General features: G+C 35.5%; 1 protein-coding gene across 2 annotated transcripts in view; it reads left to right on the top strand.

Moving 5' to 3' along the window:
- Positions 1-9,532: 9,532 nt before the first annotated feature.
- Positions 9,533-15,700, top strand: part of LOC149072609 (MAPK/MAK/MRK overlapping kinase-like) — a 35,004-nt gene continuing 28,836 nt past the window's right edge. For both annotated transcript variants that reach the window (XM_089246364.1, XM_089246365.1), the window contains exon 1: positions 9,533-10,143. In XM_089246364.1, coding sequence (XP_089102490.1) covers positions 9,996-10,143 — 148 coding nt within the window. In that variant the 5' untranslated portion in view covers positions 9,533-9,995. The remainder of the gene's footprint in view (positions 10,144-15,700) is intronic.

Genomic DNA, 15,700 nt, shown 5'->3' on the forward strand with positions numbered 1-15,700 from the left:
ACCATAGCAATATGGAATTAGTCGTCTTGTCACGCGTTCAAATCCGAGTATGCCGTTACGTTCCGCTGAAGCACTACAAATACGAAAAAAAAAAGCAAGGGAGAGAAGGAAAAAAAACAGATAAATAAGGACAAAAAATCGTGTAAGAGATACCAGTTGGGAGGGGGAAAAAACTGGAATTAATACAAACGTTTTTTGGTTGGCAGGAACATACATAATTTCTTCGATGTGTGTGTGAGAAAAGGCAAGCTAATACAATATCCTCCGAATTGCGCTAGTTCATTATCCTACCATGTAGTGCATAACTATTCGCGCTACATTATGTTTTTTATCGAATGTTAAAGTACATTTTCCGCGAGTAAACACATTACATTAAGTACATTTAGCGGGTTAGATCTGATGGAAGTGTCCAATATTTTACTCAAGACTAGTTTATCAATGTCCTGATATAAATGATAAATTGATACTCTTGATCTTAAATCTCTGAAAGATTTGAAACCTGTTGAGATAACTTCAGTCTTTCTTTGATAAATCGATCGTATAACATAACTAGAAAATATCTGAAATTTCAATGATACGTACTGTAAAAAGCCGTTTAATTCCCCGAAGGGGAGAGGAAAATGGTCACTGTTAGGTTTTCGAGTGAAAATTCTCAAGCATTTCTCTTTTCCGAAAACTCGGTAGGGGAAATCGCTTTTTCAACCAATTACAGTGAAACGACGATATTCTGCGGACCAAGAAAAAATTTCGTTGTAGAGGGATTATCACACACACACACACACACACACACATTAGTCACAATCAAATTTATGCTGTTATCGGCATCTCTTCTGAATTGGCGTTGTTGGTACTCCCATAAAATGCATTTATTCGTAACAAAAAGTTGCATTTAATTCAGTTAGTTGTTCTACACTGTAAAGTATTTTACCGTACAGCACTTTTGTTTGTATTACACAAAAAGTAGCTTCACTGCAACTTCATTTACACTTTCGGACGGTATACAGTGTAAAATACTGATGTTATTAAACACCCTCGAAAGAACAAACATTGATGACGAAATATTAATATTTTCGTTTTAGCGGTTTGGAAATATGATAAAAAATGAAAATCGTTGAAATGAAATATCGTTGTAGAGGGGTTTATCTCGTAGTAAAGGATATCGTATCGAGAGGTGTTTAACATTAGACTATAGGCAATTTCAAACAAGATTTGAAAAAATATTGTTGAGGGATTTATCGTTATATCGAGTATCGTTGTAGAGAGGTTTCACTGTAAAGCCTCCACTACCAAAGCTACTACTAATCTCTGTCTAGGAAGCTTTGGTAACACCCACTATGTGAAATTAATGGAATGTTTCAGTTGTTAAGAAGTTAAATCTATTGTTACACTAACGTATAACTTTTAGAGTGAATCAAGTACAAATACAACGCCACAACAGGCAAATTGCCCAACGAGGTGGCTGACTTAAGAACATCATGGATCCCCGAGCCATTTTTTGGAGGCCCTACCTACTACTGCTACACCACACATGCACCCCCACAGTGGGGGTACCGACCACCACTGTGGGGTTCGAACCCGGATTCTCGCATCGCGAGTCCGTCACTATAACCACTCGACCACCACAGCGGCAATCAAGGCTGTAAGTAACCAAAATGTTCGGAAATGGCTGATATACAGAAAACCTCGCTACAACGATGCTCGACTCCTCTCGATGCAACGATTTTCTCTACTACGATAAATCACTCTACGATGACATTTTTAAAGAGATCATGAAACTGCTACAACGATATTTTTTTCATATTATTTTGCTCAAAAAATCGTCTTGAATTTAATTTTGTTTGACTAATTTTCAATAGGCTTCGTAAAGTGTTTTCGTTCTTCCGAGGCGTAATAACATCGGTGTATGCACCACATGATCACTGAAAACCGACATCAAGAAAATAGTGAGGGCAAGCTGAAAAATCCCTATTCGTCCGACTAATCCCTTATTATTCAGTTACTTTCATCAAGTTTTGAAATTACAGCTCACAATATAGCATATATCTTTCTGATTTATCATGACATTCAGTTGGAATTTTTATTGAAGTTGCAATATTTTTTCAAAGTTGCGAGTCACTTGTAGCTTTTTCTGATACATTGTTGATCAAAAACACTTTTTTTAGTATCTAATTTTTTGTCGGTCCCCTAAATGCATTCATGACTGAATTTTCACTGGAAATGGTGAGTATCACTATAAGGTATATATGACCGAAATTTCAGGACGATTCGCCCAGTATTTTCTTAGAAATTCGAGACACACACACCTCCAAAATGGGCAGAGACATTTACAAACATATTGTATCTGCAACCATTGACTTCAGAAACATACTTTCAATTTCAAAAAGTTTTTAAATGACATGCAGTTACGTAAAATCTTAAAATTGGTTTGAGGGGTCGTACACATGAAAAATAAAGAAATTAATATTTTATACAGTCCCCGTGTGCTCAAAAACTCAATCAGAAAGTTGTTGCCCTGTCTCTTCTAAGGCACGTTTCTAAGTGAAATATTCTTTGAGATACTCGAATTCGAAAAACGGAGGAAATTTGGGGGAAAAAACAGCAATAAATGCGGGTGAAATGGTTTTTCTTCATTTAACGCTGTTTTCCCCAACTTTCTCCGCTTTTCGAATTCGAATATCTCAGTGAATATTGCACTTAGAAACGTGGAATTTTTTTTGTTGGCATCGGAAGAGAGACGGGGAATAACTTTCTTATTGGGTTTTTGAGCACACGGTGACTATAAAAAGTTAATTTCTTTATTTTTTAGTTTAATAATTTGAACATGAGTGACATATCTGAGTACTACACGTCATTTGGGAAATTTTCCTAATTGGAAGCATGGGCGGAGATATGGGGGGGGGGGCGTGAAGGCATTGCCCTCCCATCGTCAAAGGTTGGAGTCGACTGATCCAATGTATGTATGAATTGACATCATCATCGTGCCTCCCAGACTTCCAAGTCTATCTTCGCTCATGATTGGAAGTATAGCTCTAGGTCCAACAGTTCGCCAGTAAAATGCCATACCCCCTGTTTTTCTATGCACCCTGTATAATTCAAGGTATAAAATAAACATACTTTATAGGGGCACGGTCGTTGCAAATTCGAGTTTTTACAGATTTAACGAAATCGTAAACCCGACCCGTCTTGGAATTCAAAAAAGGGATCAAATCGGAAAGAGAGGGATGAGAGAGACAGTGGCGTAGCAGAGGAAGCGACGGCTCCCCGATCAAATTTTTGCCTACATCGGCGCCTATTCCTAATTGAGTTTTGATTTCTCAAAAAAGAAATAGAAAATACTGAATACTTCATTTTTCTCTCTTCATCGATTAAAATAATGAATACTTGAGTGAAAAAACAAAAACTCCCTTTTTATGGTTTTTTTTTTGCCGTTTCACTGTGATTGAGTTCGCGGCATTTATTTGAGAGAAGAAGAGAGAAAAACACACGGGAAAGATTTTTCTTATTACGGTTTTTCAAAAATGTTTTCAAGCTCTTCATCTGTGAGCACGTACTATCTATAGGTGACTTGGCTAGATTATTAAGAAGACACCAACGAATAAGGCAAATACACGAAAATAAATGCATTTCAACACCAATGGGTGCCGACTTCAGAACGCAACACCATGGTTTAAATTCATTTCGAGCGGGAATTATAAGAAAATTCGAATAGGCCAATCGGATAGCACTATTCCGCAAGTGTCCAATCAGGACGCTGCATTAGTATCTCATGCAGGCTCACAGCTCCATTCCGACCACGACGTTTGAAGTGAACAGACGTACTTCTTTCGCTGAGCAACCGAACGTTAAGATTTAATAGCCTTGAGGGCAGGACTCGGCGAAAAAATCCTTGCATTCCGCGTTAAGATTTGGTATTCAACCCAAGTGGGAAACTCGGTCAGCGTGACTAGTGGTTAAATTTTTCTCTGAAGACGGCACCCATTGGTGTTGAAATGCATTAGGACTTTTTATTTTCGTGTATTTGCCTTATTCGTTGGTGTCTTCTTAATATTCTTGGGCAAAGTTGATCAACTCTTCTATGCCTTGGCTAGAGTTTGAGCTCCTTGAAATACCGCCTTGACTATGGGTGCGGTGGTATCCACTACGGCAGCGTTTCTCAACCTATGGTCCGCGGATCAACGACGATGGCATAGGTGGTCCATCGGCCGATTTGATAATTTAATTCTAACTGAATGAAAAAAAATTATTAAACAATTGTGATTGATGTTAGTAATAACGGTATGGGATCAAATAAAAATTACACCTTTATACTTCACCATACATCATCGAGGGAAATGGTATTCTAAATACGGGATATTCCTAAATTTTGCCAAAAAATGAAATTTATTGCCTTAAATGCGATTTGGTAATGACTATTTCTAAAATTGCTTAAGGGTCGGGAAATAAAGGACTGCTACAAATCGCATTAAAAATAAATGTGTTTCACGAAAAATATATTCAAATCATCCGATGACCATATTTCATTGAGAAAAATACGTAAAGCAAACTGGCATCCTAAATAGGATAAAATACGGGACTTCGCCAATTGTGATTAAATACGTTGCCAGAAGTAGCAGTCATCAATTGTTATTAGAATTGCTGTAAATTGTGGGAAAAAAAAGTTTTGCCAAGTTCACGGTGAACCTGACAAACATCTGAGATGAATATATTTTTTGACATAATTATCATAATATAATTTATATATCATGGAAACAGTTTGTATTCACGAATTTAGTAAATCTTAAACTCAAATAAACTTGGAAAACGGGAAAAATATATTTAAAAAAATCAAAACAACCAAAATTACAGGAATGTCCCGTAATACGGGACATAAGTGGTCCGTCAATTTGTTCCACACATTTTACTAGTCCGTGGGCTCATACTGCAAGTACGAACTCCAAGGCCACACAACAACAAAGTGGCTGAAAAAGGAATAAGACTAAATTGTAAAATAGTAATAAAAAAGTAAAAAATATATAAGTAATCTCTAGATATCAATGTACAGGGTCTTTATAATTAAAGTTACATTTTGAAATGGCCATAAAAGGAAAACTACTACACAAAATGTTATCAAACTTGGTAACAGTTTACAGGAGGCCATGGTATTCAATTTTCCGCAAAAAAGTTCAATTTTTGACCACCAGGTGAAAAAGTGGAGCTTTTTAATTGCAGTTATCTTTTTCCCATGGTCCAAATAACGTATATACCAAGTTTCAATAAAATACGTCCAAAACAACAGGCACTACATAGGTCGTAGCAGCGTCAGTATAATTCAACTGACACTAACTCCGACCTGTTAGTACCTGTTGTGGTGAACGTATTTTATTGAAACTTGGTATATACGTTATTTGGACCATCGGAAAAAGATAACTGCAATTAAAAAGCGCTACTTTTCTCAAAAATTCGTCAAAAATTGAACTTTTTTTGCTGGAAATTGGATCCCATGACCTCCTGTAAATGTATTAATAAGTTTGATAACATTTTGTCCAGTAGTTTTTCTTTTATGGCCATTTTAAAGAGGAATTTTAACTATAAAGACCCTGTACATTGATATCTAGATTACTTATGTATTTTTACTTTTTTATTACTATTTTACAATTTAATCTTATTCTTTTTCAGCCACTTTGTTATTGGACAATTTACCAGTTGTGGCCTTGGAGTTAGTATTTGCAGTATGTACGCCGACTAAAAAATATTATTAAAATTTTTAAAACAGATCGAAAAAATTAGGAGTTCTTAGCCTTCAAATAGCATTGAAATTAACAGAAATTGATTATAATGACATATAAAGGTGTTTTTTCTTTCGAAATCTTAATTTTTTTAAAAATATTTTTTGCATAAAAAAAATTAAATTTTTTATCATGGGGGGGGGGGGTGTATTAGGTACCGTTTCGTCCTTTCCCGATTCATCCTTAAGTCAAATAGTCTCGTTTCATCCGATTTCTTCTTGCCCCTCCCCTTCTGAATGTTGGTTGATAACGTATAACTGTCAATCAAGATAAAACACACCCGTGGTTGAACACCGAAAGAAATACGAGTGATTTAGAGGCCTTTCACACAGTGCGGATGCAGACGCGGGTCCGGAAGAAGTTTTAACAATTGGAATATACTGAGCCTTTCAGGCGAGCCGAAAATTCCCCGCACCTAGGAAATGTTCATACGGGTCCGGACGTCGTCCGCATGTGTCAAAACCTGAGTGCGAGCCCCGCATCCGCACATACAAGTTTTGACAATTGGGTTATTCGGAGCTATTCACACGATGCGGATGCGGACGAATTCGCTCCGCATCTTTGGCTACTTTTTGAAGGTGATTTTACACGGAATTTTTTTAATTATTTCCCATAAATACCCTTAAAAACACCATATGAGGGTCCCTGTTCATCAATAGGATGTACCCACATATACGTCTATCCCTCCGTTTCCTTCTGAGATTGAGATACAGCAACTTTAACTGTCTTTTGTCCATAATTTATAATTTTATACAATAAAACCTGCCAACAACGGCCACTGACGGGACCAAAATTATATGCCGTTCTGTAATTCATTACGAAAATATAATTGACTACATACTTTAATAACTTTTAAATTTAATTAAAATTTTTTAATTTTTTCTTTTTAAATATTTAAAATTGTTAAATATTATTTTTTTAAATTTTTAATCTTTTAATTTTTTTAAACTTTAAAAAAAATACTTTTATTAAACAACGTTATCCACGTACGGTGTTCACTCAGGGCCGGATTAAGACGTTTGAAGGCCCCAAGCACTTTAGCTTTGGTGGTTCCCCCGATACCTACAAGTTTATTTTACTCGATATTCAGTCTATAAACTGAAAAAAAAATGAAATTTTATATTTCAGAAGTGACTAATCTAAGGATGGATTTCACTTTAAAAGGTTTATGACAGTTATTTTACAAAACTTGAAAAAAGCAACTAATAAATTTATCGGTTGTGTTTGCTCGAATGCGACCGATAAATTTATTAGTTGCTTTTTTAAAAGAATTATTATAAAATTTTTATAGTGTAATTCGGGCTTAAGGCTGGGATTACACTATAAAGTTTTATAAAAGATATTTTATAAAAGTTGAAAAATTCAACCAATAGGCGCATCAAATGCAACCGGTGATCTCATTGGTTGAATTTTTCCCGTTTTATCAAAGAGCTTTTACAAAACTTTTATAGTGTAATCCCGGCCTAAGACAGAATTGTGAATATTTCTAAGCACAGACATTTTGAAAGTCTCCACCCCACCCCTCCCCTTTTTTTTCTACTTGCAAAGTCTTTGATATCTCCTGATTTTTTTTTTTTGGAACATCGATGTTTTGGATGTTTTTGGATTGAATTTTTCGAATATTGGATGTTTTTGAAATTTTTCTTTCATATTTTTCCGAAAAGACAGATTTTTTTTTTTTTCAAAATCTTTTGAAAGTATTCTAAGATATTTTCACCCATCTACTACTTGTGAGGATCTGAATGAAAGCATCTTTATACCCATATTCTATGGGGCTTTAGATTAAACCACCGAAGAATGGCTCTAGGCTGCCTATGGGCACTGAATCAAGGTTGAAAGAGAAAAATAATTACAAAAATTTCGAAAAAATAGTTTTTATGCACGAATTTCAACGCCCGCATCTTCAGTGCTCGTGTGAAAGGGTATGCGGACCCGTGTCCGCATCCGCTCCGTGTGAAAGGGGGCCTTAGAAATACACTCTAGGTAATAGATTTCCAACTGGTGTGTTCCGGGAGAGCTTTTTTTTTGGGTTTTGTGGAATCAAACGTCACGGATTTATTCTGCCGTGACGTTCGATTTACATTCTGATTTTTGACGAAACTTCAAAAATCTGAGTACCCAGAGAGCTTTCACAGAAAAGAATTTTCTAGTTATTGGATACTCGTAAAGCTGTTCTTTATTGGAAATTCTGAGAATAAAGAATGCAAATTAGGAGGTGGAGCTCCAGCGTATCATTTCACCCAAGACCCCCCTCCCCCCATCATGATGTCGGGACGGGCTTGGGGGAATAACACTTCAATTAGAGAAATATTCAAAATTAGTTTGGGTTCTGTTGGACAGGCATACAACTATCAAGGATTCCGTGGCACGATTTCATAATCATCAGGGGTTCCGCGGAACAGTGCCGTCTTAACGCATGGGCCCATCCGGGCACGGCCCGGGGGCCTCAGAAAGATGAGAAGTAGTGGAATTTTTCGAGAATTCGCCTGGTAGGGCCTCAAAAAGTCACTTGGCCCGAAAGCCCATGATTCTCTTAAGACGGCTCTGCCACGGAACTGCTTTATAGTTATTAAAGGTTCCGCAATAGCTTTCACGTTGGAAACCCCTGCTCTAGGTACCCCGATATTTGAAGTATTTTGTCAGACGGTCACGATTCCTCGAACTTCTATCGTAATGGAAAAAAAACACTAACGCCATTACTAGAATATAAAACCTTCATTTTAAAAAAAATCGGTAATTTAAAAATTACGAGCATCTTAAATAAAAACTGATTCAAACATGGAAAAAATATGCTGGATTGGGTTCGTTCATGTGCAAATACGGACACAGTTTTTACAACTAATTTTTAAAAAAATCAGTTGCAAACGTCTTTAGATAATTAAACATTTAGCACAAAAATTACATTGCACAGTTAAATAACTTTCCATTGAGAAAAAAAAATCTTTTCTAATTCATTTGGACAAGAGTTACAGCAGCTTTAAAAAATTATGCATCAATTCAAAGTTAAATTTTTCCAGCTCACAAAAATTGATCATTTTAACCTAATACCCTGTTTCACATATACTGTATAGGCTATATTGTGATATTGTGATTCCAGTACGAATTTATCCCATTTTCCGGTGTTTATATGCATTATCGCTTGTCCGTAGTCCTAGTAAAATTGATGTCATAATCGAATGAATCAGATTTACCGGACATTATTCATAATCGCCAATTCGGAAATATTTTATTTCAGAATTTTATCAGAAGTATAATTATCAATTATTTTTGATAAACTCTGGGCCATTCAAAATACTTTCGAAATAAAATAAAAAAACGACAAAGAAAACCGTCGTCTCCCAGTTATGAAAGATTTGTGCTTTTTTTCGTCAAACAAGTCAATGTTTTGAAGTCACTTGTGACTTCAAAACATTGACTTGAAGTCATGTGTTTGCATAATACTAATGTTAACAAATTTCAATTCCAAAAAAAAGGGGAGGAGAGGGTGAAAAATGGCTAAAAATCTGCTGACGTAATACTTGAATAGCCCCCCCCCCCTAATGCGGCGGAATACGGTAAATTTCCTAGAAGTAATACAAACAGCAATGAGTATATGACCCACACAAAATGATCAACCGTTTCTCGTGTAATAGCGCCCGCAGGCAACTAAATTCAGTTGGATACCCGATGATTGCGATTGCAGCTTCCCTATCTGGCACTTGGCCGAGTTGAAGGTGGACACATGTGCTCTGGCTTTTTTGACGGCCGCCACTTTGAGCACAGCCGTCAAACAAAGCGCAAGCATGCGGGTCGCTTGTGTTTGTTTATTTTGGGTTCTTTTTTTACGTCGAATCTAAGATTAGTTCTTGGATCACTAATAACTATAACCACGAAGCGAGTAGTGTGGAATTCACGATTGCACGCTATATATATATATATATATAGGCGATGCTAAATTTAGCGGGGATGCAACAGATGGCTGTATTTGATACTTGAAAATTCCTTTTTTTTGAAATGTGGTCATAGTTTTTGGAAGATTCTGTATATTTTGGTACTTGAAAAAGAGATTATTCCAAAACACAAATTATATTCGCGTTTCAAATAATCTATGCTTCAGATAATTACGTAAAAGCTCTTCTTTTATGTAATGCATTTGTTAATTTTGTATCTGTGTGATGATGACGGGGATCATCGGAAAGTGCACTGGTGATTGAAAATCTGAATTAGCATTCTTAAGATACGACTACAAAAATGGATATTTTGGCTAACGTGGCTGCGATGTTGGAAAAAGATGGTTTTGTTGACGGTTATTCGGGCCAAGGCTTCAAAGGACGTTCCCTGACGGCCGATGTTGTCTCGAATCGAAACCAACGTGATCGTCGTCATAAAGTCGTTCAAAGTAAGTCGCTTCAATGCCTTACCTTATGTATGTTACGGTAAATGTGATAAATTGGTTATTATGCATAAGTACCAATCGCTTTGGTAAGTTTGATAAATTTATCACTTTTACCGGCGAATATGCATAACCAAGCGTCGGTGATAAATTTGATAAATACTTGAAATTTATCGTCTTCATCTGTAATTACGTATAATATTCTAGTGTAATTGATGAATGTGATAAATATGAAAAAAATTTCAAATAAGTCTAGTGTGTGATGAATATAGTCGGACCCCGATATAATGAAAAAATTCTACAATCGTACCTCGATATAATGATGCAATACATGTATGAATTATCATTGTACATCATGTAGTACGATTTATCATATTTACCAACGACGCGACGCTTGGGTACTATGTATGATCACCGGTAAAAGTGATAATTTTTTTAGTATTTATCAAATTTATCAGAAAAAATTCCAGAATTTTTTGATGAAAATACAGAATTAATGCAAGAAATAATTTCAGCATTGATGAAAGCCTCCAATAATTTTACCGTGAGTGCGGGTCCCGGTGCTATCGCACCTGTCGCACACCCCTAAGGGTGGCTCTGCCTATAGAATTTTATTTCCAATTACTTCAGTTTTTGATGTGATTTCATAAATCTCTAAACATGTGAAATTTAAGCAAGTCTCAAAAAATGACACCGACAACGAATCCTCTCTTTCTAGATAAAAAAATTATTATACTTATATATAGCTGTATTTTGTACTGAAATGACAATGTAAGATTTACTTTCCAGAATACCAAAAAAATTGAGAAGAGAAATTGGTATACAACGGGGTTTTTTTAGAATTTGTATTTGCCATGTATATTCAAATACAGTGAGTCCCGCCTATATAACGTTTTTCACAAAATCGTCATGAAAAACGTTGTAAGCGGAAAACGCTTTAAACGAAAAATCTTAATGAGTATTAGTAAAAGTTGGGACCCCCCCCTCAAAAATTAGTCGTACGGAGAGGCGGAAATGTTCCAACTTGGAACGTTATAAGCGGATTCATTGTATACACTGGTGCCGGAACCTAGGAGCTGAGGCCATTTGAGCCCCTCCAATAAATTTTGTAATGAGGCTGAGCACAAGATTGCGCCCTGATCAAGCTTCCCTGTTGGCTCATGACCACTTTATTGCTAATTGATAGTCACTTAATTTATTTTATTCATAGACATATAGGTGCCGGAACCTAGGGGCTGAGGCCATTTGAGCTCATCCCCCAATAATTTCTGAAAAACAATGCAATGCACCTTCCTCCTCCTGCTTACGCGCTTGAGTCCCGTATATATTCGGGACGACCAACAACTTTCAACCCCCCCCCCCCTCAATGTTTTCTTCATGTCGGCGCCTCTGCACTGGGACCACATATTGGGCCCTAATTAGAAAATAAATTTAAAAACAAAATTGTGTGGCGTGGGGAGTCAGCATACTCAGACATACATAATCATAGAATTTATTTTTACGCCATCACGAGTCCGATCAAGTACTTCTACAGAATTCCATCTCTGACTGGTGTTCATTATGGCAGATGCCTATCAATATTTCAAAAACAGTTCCCATGAGAGTTACCCGTTAATTCCTTCCTCTTACTCAATCAGCAAAATTTAACCATATCCCAAGTTTCTCAAATTGAATACCTCGGCATCATGATCTCATCTGACCTACGTTTGGAACAAACATGTTGATTTCTTCTTCTCTCCAGAGAAATGCCTCTCAACAGACATTCCTTCCTCCGCAACAACCTTAAACATTCCACTCGGGATATCAGACCACTCTTCTACCAAACTTATATCTCTCCCGTACTATCCTACGCCGCTGAAATCTGGGAGACCCCCTACACCTCCAGTTATATAGAGAACTCGAATTCATCCAAAATAAATCCACCTATTCCATCCACGACTGCTGGTCATCTTTTGTTTCCGTGTCCGAACTTAAAAAAACGAACTTAATCTCTCCTCCTCGTCTTATTTCTCAACTAACCCTGTTTTATAAGATTTTCCATGGTCATCTTAACTTTGATAGGTCTGATATTCTAGCCAAACCATCCTCAAATTCCGCAGAGGAATATGGACGACGTACATGTGTGGTTTAGTAGCCAAACCATCCTACATCTCCAGTAACTCGACCATTCCCTTAAAATAAAACCCATTTTTGCTTCCATTGACTGCTTTTAATATAGCTTTTTTCCCTCATAATCATTGGTGAATGGAACAAACTCCCCAGTTCTATTGTCGACTCCTCACAATCACTAGTTTTTGTACAATATCAAACAATATCTGTCTCATTCAACCGCATTCTCTTGTATATTCCTACAGGGCAAACAATATGGTATAAATGAATGAACTGTAAAAGAAATACTGAAATATTACAATGTAGAAATATGAATTATGAGCACACTGAACAAAAATTAATGAAAATTTGGAACCATTGAGAAAGATGTGATCTCAAAATTATTGAAAATTTAGAATTAATGAAACTAAGCAATTGAAATATATTGAAAATTAATGAGATAGAAAAACAAGTTAAATTAAAAATTAATGGAATAAATAATTTTAGGATTATTTAAAGTTCCAGAATTGATGAAAAAAATTTCAAAAATTAATAAAAATCAATCCAGAATTAATTAAATAATTTCAAAATTATCGAAAATTTAAAAAACTAGAGAGAAAAATACTTTCAGAATTAATGAAAGGAAAAACAATTTGAAAATTATATCAAAAAATTATTCAAAATTAATGAAAAAAATAATTTCTGGAACATTGAAAATCAAGAATTAATGAAAGAAAACAATTTAAGAATTATCGTAAATTAAAAAATTAAAGAAACAATTTTGAGATTGTTGGAAAAATCCTGAATTAATGAAAAAAATAATTTTGGAACAATTGAAAAGCCGGAATTAATTTAAAAAATAACGAAAATTCAGAATTAATGAAAGAAATAAGTTCAGAAATAATTTTAGAACGAAATAATTTTAGAACGAAATAATTTTAGAACTAATGAAAGAAATAATTGCACAAGATGTAATTGCGTCAAGATATTAGACATTGAAATTCTTGATTTTTGATCATTTTTATTGGTCTCTCGAAAATTTTCGAGACTTTGCAATTAATTTCTAGCAATTTTAGCAATAATTATTGATTTTTCAGACTTTGTATCGTGGTAACTTTTTTGCGATAGCCCGATACCACGTAGAGTCAATTTCCCGTATTTTTCTGAATAAAATATGGTCTCTCTGGTCATGATGACATGTCTTTTTTTTCGCGATGGACATTGTTGTTTACTGCAATTTGCTGTAATTTTAATTTTGTCGAAAATTTCAGTTTTTGGTGACAGCGATGTTCCGTATTTATAGTATCACAATTTCCCGTATTATTTCCTCTATGATATATTATTATCCTAAGTATGAAGGTATAACTTTTCATTTGTGAACCCATAAGAATATACAGTCGAATCCTGTTATAACAAACTCCAAGAGAACGGAAAAATCACTTCGTTATAAAGAAATTTCGTTATGAAGGAATTTCAGGTTTTTGCATTGTCCTTATGTAAACTTATCTGGGGGAATTAGAAAAGTGTTCATTAAAACGAGATTTTCGCTATAACGGTATTCGTTAAAACAGGATTCGATCGCTAGTTTCCGTTGCAACTATTGAATGATTTTTCATTCAATTAAAATTAAATTATGAAGTGTCTTCCTGCTGACCACTTGTCCCATCTTCACAACCCCCTGTGGTCCACAGCCTTAGATACGATCCTTTAAGTTCGATTCCAAAATTTTTAGGAAATTTCCAATTGTAAAAAAATTCACATAACATCACGCTTTTGAGTTATACCTTGACGACGGAGATGTTAAGAAAACTTGAGGAAGACAATGACTGTGACCGTAATACCAGAAACAAGACTATACTCATCAGGGGTGGCTTAAGACAAAATCTCCATCCATGTGGGGACCGTTTTTGGCGACCCCTGCCTACCCGTTCCCCCATAATTTATCCCGAAAATTCCTAAGAAAAAAAAAACCCCTTTTTTAATTTTCTTTTCGCCCTTTCACCTTGGATTTGGCGCCCCTCGTGAGCGGTGCCCCGTGTGGTCCAAGAGCAACCCTTGTACTCTATCACAGGGGACACGCGTACATTTTGATGCTCTCACCTATTCATTTTTCCAGAATGGTCAAATAAAACGCAAAAAAAGAATTAGGTTTCTCACTTGTCCAGTTCCTGGAGCACCGGAAACGCCTTTGAAAAATAAATTTCTCTGTAAAAATCACCTCACTATACATCATCTTTATAGGATAAGTGTTAGTGATGATGACTGAATAATAAGTGCTGTTTTGAGTATCAAGTTATATCTGGCATGCTTTTCTTTTAAGAACGGTAAAATTCTTCAGGATCAAAAAAAACGGGAAAAGCTTCTCTACAAGGTTCACACCGAGGTTTATCTCAAGCCCTCCCGGCTGGAGTTCTATCAGCCTCCCGCCAGGGTCGTCTTTAGCGGCAGCACATGAGGCTTTGCACTAGGGTGGCAGGTAAGCTCGAGCCGCCCCTGATCACAGAGCATCAAATATAAAAATATCTTAATTCTACTTTGTAATAAATATAATAGTATGAACAACAAGGCCATTAATATGTTTAACATTTTACTTGGCAGTGTTGCTGTCAAGCAACATGAGTCTCTTATATTTTTCAAATAAATATATTTTATATTTTGAGCTCATTTCTCGGCATTGATGCTACTAAGCAACTCCTAAACATTTGATTTTTACTTGTGAGACGCTCACGAAGTTTCTGTAATTACCAGCAGAATGGCTCACAAAGGTACACGTCTCCTATTTCTTGACAATCCAAAGCGACAACGATTTTTGACTCTTGCATTTTCGCGGGAAATACTATGTGTGAAGGGGACATATTGCTGTGCATTCTTCAACAATGAAAAGTAAGTTGGTAAACAATGTAAATCATATAAATACAGTGTGTTCCCTGAAGTTCAACATCCCACATTTTTATGAATATTGAAAATAATTTGTTTTGTCATAGCATTTAGGGTACCTCATTTGCTTAATATAATCCCTCAAAATTTTTTCCCTCTGGGTATTTCAATGCTTGCCAATTAAAGGCTTAAATATGCTGATAAGTACTCTCAAGTATCCGACCTTGCACATTTATCTTTTCTTATTTTGATAGTGAGTACAGGCTAATTATAACTTTAGCTGGTGTTATATTGATTATTACTCACTGTTAAAAATTTTAGTTGAGTTAATCGATTTGATCAATCCGATTAAAATTTTCATTAAAAGATTTTAAATTAACTTGATTTATTTGACGAAACTGATTAGAGATGTCTTATAAATTATGTTCCTGTACATAATTTGTCCAATTTTTTAGTTCAGTGACCATATTTAAAAATATCTGAATCAATAATTTGGTCAAATTTTTTGGCATGGAGAAATCCAATCTATTTCAACGAAAACTGGTGATTATTTCAGTTTCCAACTGAGTTTGATGGGAGTTTTATAGAAGACAAGACC

This window comes from Pholcus phalangioides, unplaced genomic scaffold (genome assembly GCF_987345545.1).
Source record: "Pholcus phalangioides strain wild (caught in Gottingen) unplaced genomic scaffold, Ppha-v1.0 ptg000017l_1, whole genome shotgun sequence".
Classification (NCBI taxonomy): Eukaryota; Metazoa; Arthropoda; class Arachnida; order Araneae; family Pholcidae; genus Pholcus; species Pholcus phalangioides.